The sequence below is a fragment of the Syzygium oleosum genome, unplaced genomic scaffold, assembly GCF_021117445.2.
Source record: "Syzygium oleosum isolate NSW1041296 unplaced genomic scaffold, Sole_v2.1 Sole_v2.32, whole genome shotgun sequence".
NCBI lineage: Eukaryota > Viridiplantae > Streptophyta > Magnoliopsida > Myrtales > Myrtaceae > Syzygium > Syzygium oleosum.
This window is the reverse complement of record NW_026607516.1, coordinates 3,093,230-3,107,539: the sequence shown is the minus strand read 5'-3', so window position 1 is coordinate 3,107,539 and position 14,310 is coordinate 3,093,230. Positions and strand designations below refer to the sequence as shown.

Genomic DNA, 14,310 nt, shown 5'->3' with positions numbered 1-14,310 from the left:
TCTACTGAGCTATCAACCTTACGCTTTATTTTGAGAACCAATTTATTCCCAATAGCTTTGCGTCCTTTTAGAAGATCAACCAATTCCCAAACTTGGTTTGATCTTAATGACTCCATTTCTTCTACCATTGCATGCATTCATTTTTCCTTATCAGGGCATATTAGAGCCTCATTCACATTTTTCGGCTCATATTCATCTTGTGAGGCAATCATAAAAGCTTCTCCTTCGATGTTAAAACGTTGAAGGGGAATCCTATTATGGCTTGACTATCATATGGAATATTGTACTCCTGATGATTCACCGCGCTCCATTGCGCTCCCATTCGAATCAAATAATGGTGGTGTCGTCTCATTAAGTGGTTGCAATTGAGACTAGTTTGCATTCAACTCCCCACTTGTCATAATGCTCCCACTGACTTCACTATCACGATCCACAGATTTGTATAGTGAGTAATCTCCACCTATTTCACCCCTTTTAGGAAATTCATTCTCTAAGAATGTGACATCCCATAATTCAAATTCAGTTATACTTCCGCTTTCTTGCTCACCTATGAACACATACCATTTTGAGTGCTCTGAGTATCTTATGAAAATATTATTTTTGCCTCTTAGGCCTAATTTTTCGTACTTGTGAGAGGACTCACGAGTATAGGCAGCACAACCCCAAGATTTTAGAATGCTTAAATTTGGCTTTTTACTTGTCCATAACTTATATGGAGTAGAAGCAACTGATTTAGAAAGCACATGGTTAAGTATATAGGCAGCAGTTAATAAAGTATTACCCCAAAAGATGATAGGTAAGTTAGCTTGTGCCATCATCGACCTAACCATTTCATTAAAGTTCTGTTTCTCCTTTCTGTAACACCATTTTGTTGAGGAGTATGTGAAATAGTCAGTTGCCTTTCTATTCCCTTTTCATCACATAAATTTCTGAACTGATAAGATAGATATTCTCAATCTTGATCGGATCTCAATGCTTTTATTTTTTCATCTAATTGATTTTCTACTAAGCTCATAAATCTTTTAAAGCAACTTAATGCCTCGGACTTATGAGAAATCAAATCGACATGTCCGAATCAAGTATGATTATCAATAAATGTGATGAAATAAATAGCTCCGTGCCTTGCTCTTACCACAGATGTCTGTATGAATTAATTGCAAAGGAAACTCAGTTATTGTTCTTTTTCCAAATGGTTTTCGCGTTGTTTTTCCTTTTAGATAATGCTCGCATATGGGCAAATCAATCTTTTTAATATTACCCAACAAGCCATCTTTGGCCAATCTATTCATTTTTTGTTGGCCAATATGACCAAGTCTAGCATGCTACACATTCACATCATTCTCATAAGAATCAGATGATGTAAATAAGGAATAACTAACATTAACTTCACAATAATTAACATTAAATACAATGAAACCATCGAAAAAATATCCAGAACCATAATAACTTGTACCTAAAGACAAGCTTACACCACTATTATGAAAGTTTACATTAAAATCAAGTCTTACTAAAATCAACACTGAAACGAAGTTCTGACGAATTTTTGGAGCAAATAACACATCATGTAGGAACAATATGTGTCCACCGCACATTAGTTAATAGGTGTCAATGCCTCTTACCTCCACTCTAGAATTGTTCCCTAGGGGTGATCGGTTCCCGGTCTGGTCCGGTTCCAAGGTGGAATCGGGAACCGGACCGAGAGAACCGGTTCTCAATTTTGGGAACCGCGGACCGGACCGGTTGGTTCTAGGACCGGGAACCGGTCACTTAGAGTTTAGTTTTTTTTTTTTTGTTAAACACTTAAGGTTTGGTTCACATTTTACTAATTTTTGTCAATGAATTTATGTCAATGAAGTTCACTTAGGGTTTAATTCGCATTTTACTAATTTTTATCAATGAATTTATGATAATGAAGTTCACTTAGAGTTTAGTTCACATTTTATTAATTTTTTTAAAGAAAAAAATAACAAAATATATATTAAATAGTCGATCCGATCTGGTTGGTCCGGTCCAATCCGGTTCTCCCTTGGAACCGGGAATCGGACCGCCTGGAAATCGGTTCCGCTTTTAGGAATCGGGAACCGGACCGATAGTCCCGAGAACCGGATCAAACCCGTCGGTCCGGTCCCGGTTTGGGCGGTCCAAGTTGCTCACCCCTATTGTTCCCTATATATATCCACTTTGTTCCTTCTGGAACTAGTCGGAACTCCACGAAGGCTTTTATATCCTTCGCTACATGGCCAGTGACTCCCAAGTCTACAGTCCACAAAGGATTAGATTTAGTTAGAAATATTGAACTATACACATAAGTAGCACTCTCAAGAATGTTAAGCATTTCTACCTTCTTTGGCTCGCCACAATCACGAGCAAAGTGACCATTCTTGCCACAGTTGTAACATTTCACCCTTGAAATGTTCTTCTTGAAAGGACGTTTTCCTTTCTCCCATTGGTTGAGCCTTGGTTTCTTCCCCGAAGGACTTGCTCCCTTGCCTTTCCATTTCTTTGACCCAGCAAGGTGCTTTTGCTTGGAGCCCGAAACTCCATCCGAGCTAGAACTAGCAAAGTAAATATCAGTTTCTGGCTTAGCCGCCAAGAGGCGATCCTCTTCCAGCTCAAAATGTCGCATAGCATCCTCGAAGGTCTTGATACCCTCATTGTGGGTCAAGTGGATCTTCATGTACTCCCTGCTTTGAGATAAGTAACGGATTACTGCTTGCACTTTCTGTTCATCAGTGAGCATGTGACCAATATCTTTCAGCTCACTTATCATATTCGACATCTGCCTTAAATATTGTTTCATAATCTTTCCATAAAATATCTTATATAAGTCAAAGCGAATGGTGAGTTGTCTTAGTTTGGTCACATAAGTTCGATTAAATTTTGTTGCTAGTGCGGCCCACATGTCTTTGGCGTTATCAAAACGTTCAAACTCTCGCATGATATCATTATCCATGCTGCTTAGCAATGTAATGAAAGCAAAAGAGTTCTTCCTTTTCCGCACAGTAAAGGCATCTTTATCCCTTTTGTGCTGGGCAGCACTAGTCCCATCCTCAGGTTCTTCCATAACCTGATTAAAAGCTTCGAGTGCTTCTTACTTTTCCAGCATATATTGAATTTTGAGATTCCAAATCTCATCATTGTTGCCATTCAATTTCTCTCCCTTATTAAGTTTAGCCGCTATATTCTTAGTTGCAGAAGCCATTGTATCTAAACATTTCAAATACATACGCACTAATTATTAATGCCTATCTTGATGCTTCATCAGCATCATAATTACATAAACTAATCACATTAATGAATAATTTCACAAAAGGTTTTAGAGTCGACAGGTCACTATGTTCCCAATCATCATCTAAGAATCCTAATTTGAAATTATCATTAACATAATCATTTATGTAAAGAAAAAATTTAGTTCTTCAAAAGTTATACAAACTTTTAAGAACTTCTCATATAACATACCATATAATATGGCAATATCAAATAAAAGGTCACAAATTTCTATAACCATATATTTCATAACATATTCACGAATATTCAAGAACATGTAATATCAACTTGAAACATATACACAAGTAATTCTAAATCCTAAAGGAACAACATCAAGTGTACTTATGCAATACATAGATGAGAAAAGACTCATGAAATTCCATAAGGAATTTCATTTTCTTTGTCACAAAAATAGAGGTTCCAGGAAAACCCCTAGATTCTGGCCACGATTTTTTTTTAGACCCATTCAATGCAAGGGTTGACGTTCTCCTTGCCCCGACTCTTATGAACTCTTTCGGAAATACTCCATAAACATCTTATAACTCGGATCCTCTAAGGTTTCCCTAACCTTATCAAGCATTCTTCCCAACTCCTCGGGAATAGTGCATTTTAGGGCTCTGACCATCACATATTCTGGCATTATGAAACCGTTCCAAATGATATATTATATCATTTTGTTGACTTTGATGATGTGTGTCATCATGTCATCACCAGCGTTCCATCGACAAAGAGCTAATTTGATTCTAAGCTTCTCAAGCCTCTCATTTTGAGTTGCCGTTCTTGGGATTATTGGAGTGCGTCTCGTATGTACTATTGTTCCTACAACGAATGCAGAACAAAAGAATTACTCATAATCTATGATACATTAAGATAGATAATGCTTATTCATATACATGTGACCAAGCACTTGTATTTTGAAAACCATAGAGAAATACAAGAGAAAATGCAAAAGAATATAACCCAAAGTACGCATACATAGGGTTCATTGTACATTTTCACATTTATAAGTGCAGCAAACATGTCATACGAATATACCATAACGTAGAGCATTCCGATACGAACACGTCAATACCAAACGCCCAAATCGGAGTTCAAATGAGCTTGTATGGGCCAAAAAATCGCGTTGGGGTCATTCTGACTAGTCTAAACCGGTCCGACAATTGACTGGTTAACAGTTAATCGAGTCTGGTCAACGGTTAACCGGGTCGGGTCCGGTCAGGATCCGGGTCAACCCGGATCCACGCATCGCTGATGGAGGTTACGACGCCGGAGGCGCCGCTTCACCATAGCCACGCGTGAGGGCACGAGCGGCCTCCTCCGGCGACACGCCGCCCCTCATTTTACTCGTCTTGACAAGCACTTTTTGTCTGTGTAATCCAAATTGAGTTTTGACGAAAAAATCAAATCGAAACATACATGAACAATATGTCGATGTGAAGAAAACGAGCCAAAACGAGATCGAAACGAAAAACATGCGGTATACACTTGAATTTCAAAGACCATACACATGCATGATCGAGAAACAAGTAAGCAGGCTCTAATACCAATGTTGGGAAAACTCATTCCCCAATCGACGTATTCGAAACGTATTCGATCAACGCGAAAAACATGCCCAATAACCACCAACTTGTATCACCGATCGTACAGGTATATCATATAATAAACATACCCGGTATTGCCACAAATTAAATATCACTTTGCACTTGAGAGTGATCTTTGATCGTTTTTCGTACCCACTTGCGTTCCGAAAGAAAATCAGAAAAGACGTTATATCAAAAAGGTGTGTTAATTCGCATACGTGAATCACGTTGGTTTTTTAAGGGGGGTCTATTATTTATAATAAGAGGCAAATAATCACCTTATGGCCTTGTGAATCATGGGTCGGATTTGGCCCATTTTAGACTATCCAACCCATTATGCCTTTCAGCTCCGTCCATGCGCGCTTCGGAGAGCCCAAGGGGCAGAGCGGCGCGTTCTGCAAACTCATTATACGCCAAAAAAGAAAAAAGAACGATGACTCTGTCCTAACGAAGACCGTCGTGGCACTCTGCGCTTTCACCTTCCCCGCCATCTGCAGAAGAAGAAAAAAAGAAAAAGAAAAAGAAAAAGGATGGAATCTGACCTCAACCAGAGACGACCCTCTTGGTCAAATTCTCGATACTGAAATATATAATACGAACAAGGAGTGGGAAAGGTCATGGTATCCTATAACTCGTCTGAAAATATCCACGGTGCAAGGGGCGAATGATGTGGAGGGACTGTGTTCACTTACTTGCAAAGAAGAAATAAATATCCAAGGCAATGATAGAGACAGACCCTTTTGTTAAGTCTTCCTTTTTTTGTTCCTTTTTTTCCCAATTATTTAATATTTGGAATATCTAATTGGTGGAATGGTTGTTCGTGATGTTTTTGGAAGAAAGTTATCTTCCCATATCAGGCAAGTTCTCTCTCGCTTTCTCTCTCTCTGTTATCTGGGTTTGTTTTTTAGTTGCGATTTCCGGTCTTGATAGGTCACTTGCATGAGGAATCATGTATATTGAATGCGGCAAAGGTCAGGCTGAGTAATTGGGCTGTATGGAACTGCCAGCTGAGAAAAGATTTGCATTTTCTGTTTCTGGGAATGGAGAACTGGGTAGGAGACAGTCTGATAAGCTTTTGATGCCGGAGGATCGTTTTCTTGATCCATATATGAAGAACAAGTGGCCAGAGACCTCTTCGCGCTCTTCTTTGGATAATATGGATGAGAAAGATCCGAGGGCTTGTGTGACATCCTCCTCTTGTTCCGAGCCTCCCATTACTGCTGGGAGTGCTAACTTTAGTGTTCAGGATGCTAGGCCCGTGGTCGAGGAGTTGACGGTGGAGAATATGCATCAGATGGCTTTGAGTAGCGGCCATATTGTTTTTAGGCAACGCCAGCTACAGCATCTTCCTCAAATGCTGAGTAGAAGTCTTGGCTCCCAAGATAGCTCTCCAATGATGGCAAGGGTCAGTGAGGAAAATGTGGGAATGCCTTCGCATTTACCGGTTCAAAAGCCTTTACTGATCCGGGAAATCGATGAGCAGATGTTATCCAGTGAACAATCTAGGGAGGCTGAGAAAATCGTGAAGGGAAAGGGGATTTTCAGCTGTTCCGCTGACGGGGTTAAAAACTGGGAACCTGAGAAGCTGATTACTGAAGCTAAAGTAGCTTCTCCGGCATCATTGGAAGTGATCCCAAGCACCGACAAGCCTTCACTGCATGGTGTCAATAAGTCTGGATTGGGAATTTCGCATGATGGGACTAACTTAAGAGAGTTGCTCAGACCGGGGTACCGCAAGATAAACAAACTCGAGAGCTTGCAATTGTTCAGGCAGATAGTAGAGTTGGTGGATTTTGCTCATTCACAAGGTGTCGTTTTGCTTGATTTAAGGCCTTCCCGCTTTGTTTTGCTTTCATTGAACAAAATCAGATATATTGGTTCATCGGCCAACAGAGAGGCAGCAACTGTCCTTAATCAGGATTTGAAAAGGAAAAGGCCGTGGAAGCAGGGTGAGCTACCTTTTTGCGTCTCAGGTGAAAAGCAACACAAACTTGGTCAAGACACAAAAGCTCTTTCATATCGGCAGTTCAGCTCCAGTCAAGGCTTTGGAAGCCAGATACTTGCTGAGTTAGATCCTAATGTCACGGGTTGTCCAGAATCAACACATACCGTTGGGCCATGTAATACAAACTCGAGCCACCAAATTCGATCTGTTCTGTCTCAGTTGGAGGAGAGATGGTATACTAGTCCAGAGGAGCTCACTGAAATGGGCTGCATTGCTGCATCTAACATATACAGCCTCGGCATCCTACTTTTTGAGGTATAGATACTATTTTGTCAATTTGAACCTCGCACACTTTTGATTTCTGGCACATTGTTCCGTAAATTTCCATCCAGTCGTTATCCATGCATTGAGCCACCTTAACACAAACTTCTCTGTCTTGGTTGAACTAATGAAGATTGTTTACCTGTTGGAGATTGCACCTAGTACGGATAATAGTGGTGTCATTTCACTCGACAAAGGATCAGAGATCACCTTGCTTGCTTGGGAACCCATATTTATCGATGCTCGTTATTTGAGTTTTGAGTATTTGGCTTTTGTCAATGAATGAGCTGCCTTAACTTAAAGTGGAAAAGGAAAATATTTGCTCTCCAGTAGGAAAAAGATAATGGCCATTTCTTCTCCCTACTAAATTCCTCTATGAGCCAGCTTACGTATGATCTCGGCCTGACATCAATCAACAGAAAAAGTTTAGTGGATGAACATCTCCCTTGCTTTTTAGTCATTGTGATTCTTTTCTATGATAAAACTGAGATTGCATGTCTTTTGAGGGGCGCTATTTTGGGACATAAGAGTCCGTACTAAATTTAGCTGTTTGTCTCAGTTGCTCTGTTGCTTTGAGTCATGGGAAGCTCAGTGTGTGAGAATGTTGGACTTGAGTCACCGGATTCTGCCGCCAAGTTTGCTTTCGGAGAACCCAAAGGAAGCTGGGTTTTGTCTTTGGCTTCTTCATCCTGAATATGATTCCCGTCCAAAGACGAGGTAATCTCCGAGTACTGCTTTGTTCACGGCATTATGAATATGGAGTCTCGTAAATGTTTAAGTAATAGTTTGAGGTATTAAGTGAATGTTTAGGTCCTTACATATGTTGTCCTAGTGAACCTAGCACCCAACACCTGTGGTTCAAAATATTTTGTCATCTAGAGATTCAGAACCAATAAGAACTCTGATCTTGCCCCTAATATAGCAATGACATTCCCATCTTTATTGCCATAATTTAAATTGTCACTGCAGATTAAGTGATCGTGACTGAGTATCTTGCAAGTTCATTAAATGCTCCCATTTTGATCTAGCTCTGAAGCAGAGTGTTGCACATGGTTTTGTGAGCGAGTGATATGAGCTCACACCATGACACTCTGCACACCTATTAATGTCTGCCCTTTTTGCTCCATTATTCCATGGCTGGAAGGGGAAGGAAAGGAAGATCGCTTATGCTTTTGTTATAATGCATTCTTGGTGAGTACGTTGATCACCTTCGATTCACCTAATCCTACTTGGAGGTAAATAATTACAAATTGATCCATGAATTTGACCAAGAAATATGCGCTGAGAGATGCAGCTTCTTCAGTGGTATATGCTAATTTTAATCTCAAATTGCTTGACCACCCAAGAAAGGCTTTTGACCTGGTTGGCTCTCAATTTTTTTTTTTTACTTTTACCTTCTAGCCGGTGTTTTATATTTTTTCTCCAAATAAGCAACTACAAATTGAAATTCAAAACGATTAGCTTTTTTTTTTTTCACCAGGGAAATCCTACAGTCGGAATTATTACGTTCATCAAAATCACATGAATTGCACCAAAACGACCATCCAGGGATATCTACCAGTGAAAATGATGCAGAATCAGAGCTATTACTTCACTTTTTGGTTTCACTTAAAGCTAAAAAATTGAAGGATGCCACCAAGTTAGCAGAAGATATAAGACACATCGAAGAAGATCTTAAAGAAATGGAGAGAAGATCCTATTCATTAACCTCCTCTTTGCATAGTGAGATGCCGACAGAGTTCCTTTCCGAAAATCTCATGACTTCCGGAATTCTCAGGAGACCATACCCGCTCCCAACTGGTGAAACAAACTTGCCAAGAAATTTAAGGCAGCTTGAGGATGCTTACTTTTTTGTGAGATCTCAGTCACAAACTAGAAGAAGCTCTGCGGCGGCACATCCTGACGAAGGATTGCTAAGCAATCGAGAGAGATGGTCTGGGGTATGGCATGTAAATCAGGACCTCAGTGTCAAGCAAATGCCATCTGATCTTAAAAAAGAATTTTATGACGGTTTATGCAAGTTTGCTCGGTATAGTAAGTTTGAAGCACGGGGAGCATTGAGAAGCGGAGATCTTCTGAATTCTGCAAATGTGATTCGATCTATAGGCTTTGACCGTGACGAGGATTATATTGCAGCTGCTGGTGTGTCCAAGAAGATAAAAATCTACGAGTTTGCTGCTCTTTTAGATGACTCAATTGACCTACATTATCCAGCAGTCGAGATGTCAAACAATTCAAAGCTTAGCTGTGTTTGTTGGAACAGCTACATGAGAAACTACCTGGCTTCAACTGATTATGATGGCACAATTAAGGTGTGTGAAGCATAATGAATTCAGTTTTGTTGATTCTATGCATCATTTGACGGTTCCTTCTTGATTATGACGACTAGGAACTCTATGCATTCCATCTAAATGTATTCTTATTTTAAGTACCAATTTAGTGATGAGATGTCTGTCTCGTGAAAGTTCCCTGCAACATCAAATTACTGTAAAAAACTATCTATGAACCTGGTATTACTCTCTTGTCTGACTAGACGTTTGACTAGATTCTATAGAATATATCATTAAACGGTTCCTTCATAATTATGATGACTAGGAACTGTATGCATTCACGGACATCTAAATGACCTCCCGTTGTGGGAACCAATTTAGTGTTGAGATGTCTGTCTCTTGGGAGTTTGATGAAACAGCAAATTACTGTTAAAAACCATATGCGAACCTGGTATTACTTTCTTGATTCTAGTTGTTAGACTTTCAAAATTTAGTGCTGTAAGATCCAAAAAGAACTGATGTAAACAGCAATCAAAATGTTTGGTCCTGGTTATTCGCCATCCTAATTCTGCATATGATTACTTTAACATTGATTGAACCTAGATATGGGATGTGGGCACTGCTCAAGGATTTTCACAACATATGGAGCACCAGAAGAGGGCTTGGTCTGTTGACTTCTCTCGAGCAGACCCTACGAAGTTTGCGAGCGGCAGTGATGATTGTTCTTTGAAGCTGTGGGCAATCAATGAGGCATGCCATCTCTTGTATCTATTTTAACATTCCTTTACAGCAGTATAATATCTTCTTGAAAAAGGGACATAATCTTCTCCCTAGTTACAATTTATGCATGCTTGAAAGCTTCCATAGAAAAGAAGCTTGGACTGAGTCACATTAGGGGAATCAGACTGGCAAGGAAATTCAGTAAACTTTATGAACTCAGTTGATCATTCTTGGCCTTTGAAAGCCCCGTTAATATTTATTTAAGCTGTAACCATAAGTTCAAGCAGCGTAGACGCAGATTCTTGCTTTGACTTTTAGTTAATTTATCGTCTTGGAATTTTATGTGAGGATTTTCTAATTCAAAAAGGAAGAATGAGGTCATTAATGTGATTTTCTGCAGAAAAACTCGGTCGGCACCATTTGGAACCCAGCCAATGTCTGCTGTGTTCAGTTTTCTCCTCACTCGACTAATCTGTTGGTTTTCGGATGTGCTGATAACAAAATCTATTGCTATGATCTTCGGCACACTCAGATTCCTTGGTGCACTTTAGCTGGCCATGGGAAAACAGTCAGCTATATTAAATTTTTGGATTCTGAAAGCATTGTCTCTGCATCCACGGACAACACCTTAAAGCTATGGGATCTAAAGAAAGCGAACTCAGATGGGTTGTCCTCAAATGCTTGCACCTTAACATATCGGGGTCATACTAATGAGAAGGTTGCTTTCTCTACACTATATCTATTGACATTTTAAAGCATACGATTGGTTCATTATCTTAAGCATGAGCTTCTGGTTTTGCAGAATTTTGTTGGTTTGTCCACTATGGATGGATACATAGCATGCGGCTCAGAGACTAATGAGGTACGCTACTTTGGTCTCAGCTTTTGTGTGTACGATGTGTATTCTTAGATAAGTAGTGAGTAAATTGGTTACAAAACTGCCAAATTTCATGAAAGAAGTTCAAAATCAGCAATAAGCTGTTGAAAGTTAGATGTCAATGGTTACAGTGCTTGAGACTCAGATTATGGTGTTCTAATTTATTTGTGGACCATTATAAAAGCAAAGGGGATGGAAATTCCGGTATTTCTGCTGCTATTAATGATAAGTGGTGTTATTTTACTCTGTTCATGTTCGTAGTACACCTATTAAGATTACCCGAACTTTTATTATTGGACCAAGATGCATTTTATTCAGCCGGACAAAGATAAGCCACCTAAGAGAGAGTCATCCTTTTCTAAGAGATTTCTTGAAGGAAAAAACAGAACTATATCAATGAACCAATTGGAGTCCTTGTTAGAGGTCTGTACTGTCTAAACCCAGGTCATATTTTGATGTTTCCTTTATTTGACATTCTCCTGGCAGTCTCCAAAGATATTCTAGTGTAATATTGTGAAAATGAAGAATAAGCTGACTAAATACAATCAGTTGTTTTATCAGGTTTATAGTTTCTATAGATCCCTACCGATGCCAATCACTTCTCATGCATTTGGATCTTCTGATCCCATTTCTGGAACCAAGATTGGCAATGATGACGGTAATTTCGTTTCGAGTGTTTGCTGGGGACAAAAGACAAATATGGTTGTCGCTGCCAATTCTGCTGGAAGTTTGAAGATCTTGCAGATGGTTTGAGTTTTAAAAAAAAAATAGTTTTGATTCAAGTGTTTGCTGGGAACGGAAGACATATAAGATTGTGGCTGCCAACTCTGCTGGAAGTTTGAAATGTAGCGGATGGTTTGAGGGGGAAAACATGATTTTCTCTTAACAGTCCTCAAGACAAACCTTTTGGATTGGCTGGTAAGTTCGCCTTGTGACACGCAAGCTGTCTCGGGAACACAAAGATAGAGAAAATATAAATGGCTGATCTAGCAGCACTTCAGTTTCTGTTAATATGTACGATGTAGGAATACGAAGCAGGACAGCATGAGGCGATCAATCAGCTGATCCTGGCACAATCACAAGCTATAACTTTCTTGGGGTGGCTCAACAAAATGTGCATGAAGCTGGGCTTCTGTGATAGAGAGAGCAAGTGATATCTGATGACTATGTTTATGCTGCAGTTTCTGAATCTGATATTGATTGGTTGCTCGTTGGCAATCGTGCTCTTTCTACTTCATGAGAAGCAGTGGGGGTTGGCTCAGGTATGCTGTCACTTGATGTCTTCGAGACTTTGATCTAGGCGACATCACTATAGTTTCATATCATCCGATTGATTATGGTTTTTGTCTCAGTAGATGACTGTCTCACTGCTTATCATTTCAGTTAAGGATTCTAAGTTTTGACCCAAAAAAAAAGTCAGGGATTCTAAGTATCTTTTCTCATAGCCCATAATCAATAAGTCGCAACCCTTGAGCGTTTTAGATAGTTCAACATATTACAAGCTTTTAATGTGAAGAAAGATATTTTATGAACCTATGATCATATAAACCACTGCAAACTGATGATTGATTTTTTATGTACAAATTTCAGCATGGCAGGAGCAAAGAAAGGAACCCGAGTTGTTTTTGAACTTGTTTACTTTTCGTTGGTGACAGTCTATACTCCATAATTTTGGTCAAGGTGATAAAAAGGTTCCATCGCCAGTTGCTGTTGGAAAAGAGTTATTCATCGCTATCTGCATCTCAAAAAATGAAGCTTCATTTGTGAGGAATTTTAGATTCTCTAATTATACTTGGTCTTGCTTCATCCTCTACTCCATGGACGAACATATGAAATGATTGGAATTGATTAGTGATACTGACATTTCTCTGAGGGATGGAATTTCTTAAACCCCCAAGAGGGTGACAACAATGGTGATCCTACTTACTAATTCAGGCATGAATCCATCTCATTCAAATACCGTCATGCCAAGGATTGGACAAGTGAAGGATTTGTGGATACATGAAGCTTAGGCTTTCTTTCGGGTCCGTTTTCCATAATTTTATATTTTGCTGCAGAATTGGATGGAACAGAAATCTATTTGTGCGGTTGTTTTGGCTCATATCTCCTTGAAGATGGCCATCTGGAATGCAGACTTAATCTTTGTCGAATTTCTCAAAGCATATAATTGTATGGCCTTTCAGATAACAGGGTTTTCAGCAGACTATTTGTTTACAATAGCTTCATGTCTTTTCACGCTAAGCTAGTAAGTTTTTCACCCCGGTTTGGAGAGAGCTGTGCTACAAAGTTTCTTGGGAAAAAAAGACTGGCTCAGGAGACTTTCAGCTAGGCGAGTGCAGTTCTTCTTCGCTCTCAGCTTGAGGTGAATATACAGGGACCATCTTAGAGTGTGCAATGTAATTTTTTTGTTCTTTACATTATTCTATGGTTTTCTTTGCGAAAATCCAACTCGTAGCCATTTTTATACTCGAGATATCTTGATGCATCAAGAATCTTTCCTTGTTCACCGTTTAGAAATACAGCTGGTCTTGCTCTCCAGCTGCAAAATCATGTAAGTGATCACATTATGAACTACAATTTCAAATGACGTGTGGATCGATCCTCAACCACCTCTCTTTTTCCAAGCTGTCAAATCTAGAGACATTTCTTCACACCGCAACTCATAGATCGCTAGATAATATACCGGAAGTTCAGTGGACTCAAACTGTGCTTCATTCGACGTGTTTCATAAGATCCGGAACATGCAATTGGTCATGTCTGTTCGAACTACGTCAGGGGTATGGTTTCTCGCCCTCGTCCTATGTTGTAAAGTTTTTCTCTGCAACGAAATCACAATCTACGCTCATCACAAGTTTCGCAACTAGACGACACCAACTTTGGTGCAAAAACTAAAGTCAAGCCACCTTGTGTGGTTCATTGCTTTGCTCCTGTTCTTCTTCCTGATCTCCATCACTTATTAGGAATCAACTGCAACTGTTCAACAGATGGAAATGAAGGTTACTAGGATGGTACAGGTTGGTGCACCTACCGAATGCGCTCCATGATTCATTCCGCATAACAGATTTGTGGTCGACAGTATGAGTAAGCACTATTTGGTTGGCTGCACTTATTTATGCTAATGTTGATCCTATGGTCTAGAGATAGTCAGAGACATGTAATTATGTTGCCTTACATTTGGTTGTGTGCTGATTCAAATTTCCGAGACCAATGGGTCATGAGTTTGCGAAATGAGCAATGTTATGTGATGCAAAAACAAGTGACCGAACAATAAAATAGATAGAATAAGAAACTAAGTCGGACACAAGATTTTATGTGGTTCAGTCGATATGA

The 14,310-nt window shown here is 39.5% G+C and overlaps 1 protein-coding gene across 3 annotated transcripts; it reads left to right on the top strand.

Moving 5' to 3' along the window:
- The first annotated feature begins 5,207 nt into the window (after positions 1-5,207).
- Positions 5,208-13,589, top strand: LOC115686970 (protein SUPPRESSOR OF PHYA-105 1-like). 3 transcript variants are annotated; one of them, XM_030612410.2, is made up of 9 exons: positions 5,208-5,704; positions 5,778-7,107; positions 7,673-7,830; positions 8,594-9,425; positions 9,987-10,133; positions 10,504-10,821; positions 10,906-10,965; positions 11,530-12,242; positions 12,571-13,589. In XM_030612410.2, the coding sequence occupies exons 2-8, from the start codon at positions 5,842-5,844 to the stop codon at positions 11,731-11,733; spliced, it is 2,985 nt and encodes a 994-aa protein (XP_030468270.1). In that variant the 5' UTR covers positions 5,208-5,704; positions 5,778-5,841; the 3' UTR covers positions 11,734-12,242; positions 12,571-13,589. The 3 variants fall into 3 exon arrangements, with proteins under 3 accessions (XP_030468270.1, XP_056160450.1, XP_030468271.1); XM_056304475.1 differs by having other exon boundaries at positions 5,208-7,107; positions 11,530-11,898; positions 12,006-12,242; XM_030612411.2 differs by having other exon boundaries at positions 5,210-7,107; positions 11,542-12,242.
- Positions 13,590-14,310: the final 721 nt, after the last annotated feature.

Coding starts and splice junctions, on each gene's coding strand:
- LOC115686970 (XM_030612410.2), top strand. CDS start 5,842: ATGGAACTGCCAGCTGAGAAAAGATTTGCATTTTCTGTTTCTGGGAAT. Junction 7,831..8,593: donor GATTCCCGTCCAAAGACGAG/GTAATCTCCGAG, acceptor TTTTTTCACCAG/GGAAATCCTACAGTCGGAAT. Junction 10,966..11,529: donor GCGGCTCAGAGACTAATGAG/GTACGCTACTTT, acceptor AAATACAATCAG/TTGTTTTATCAGGTTTATAG.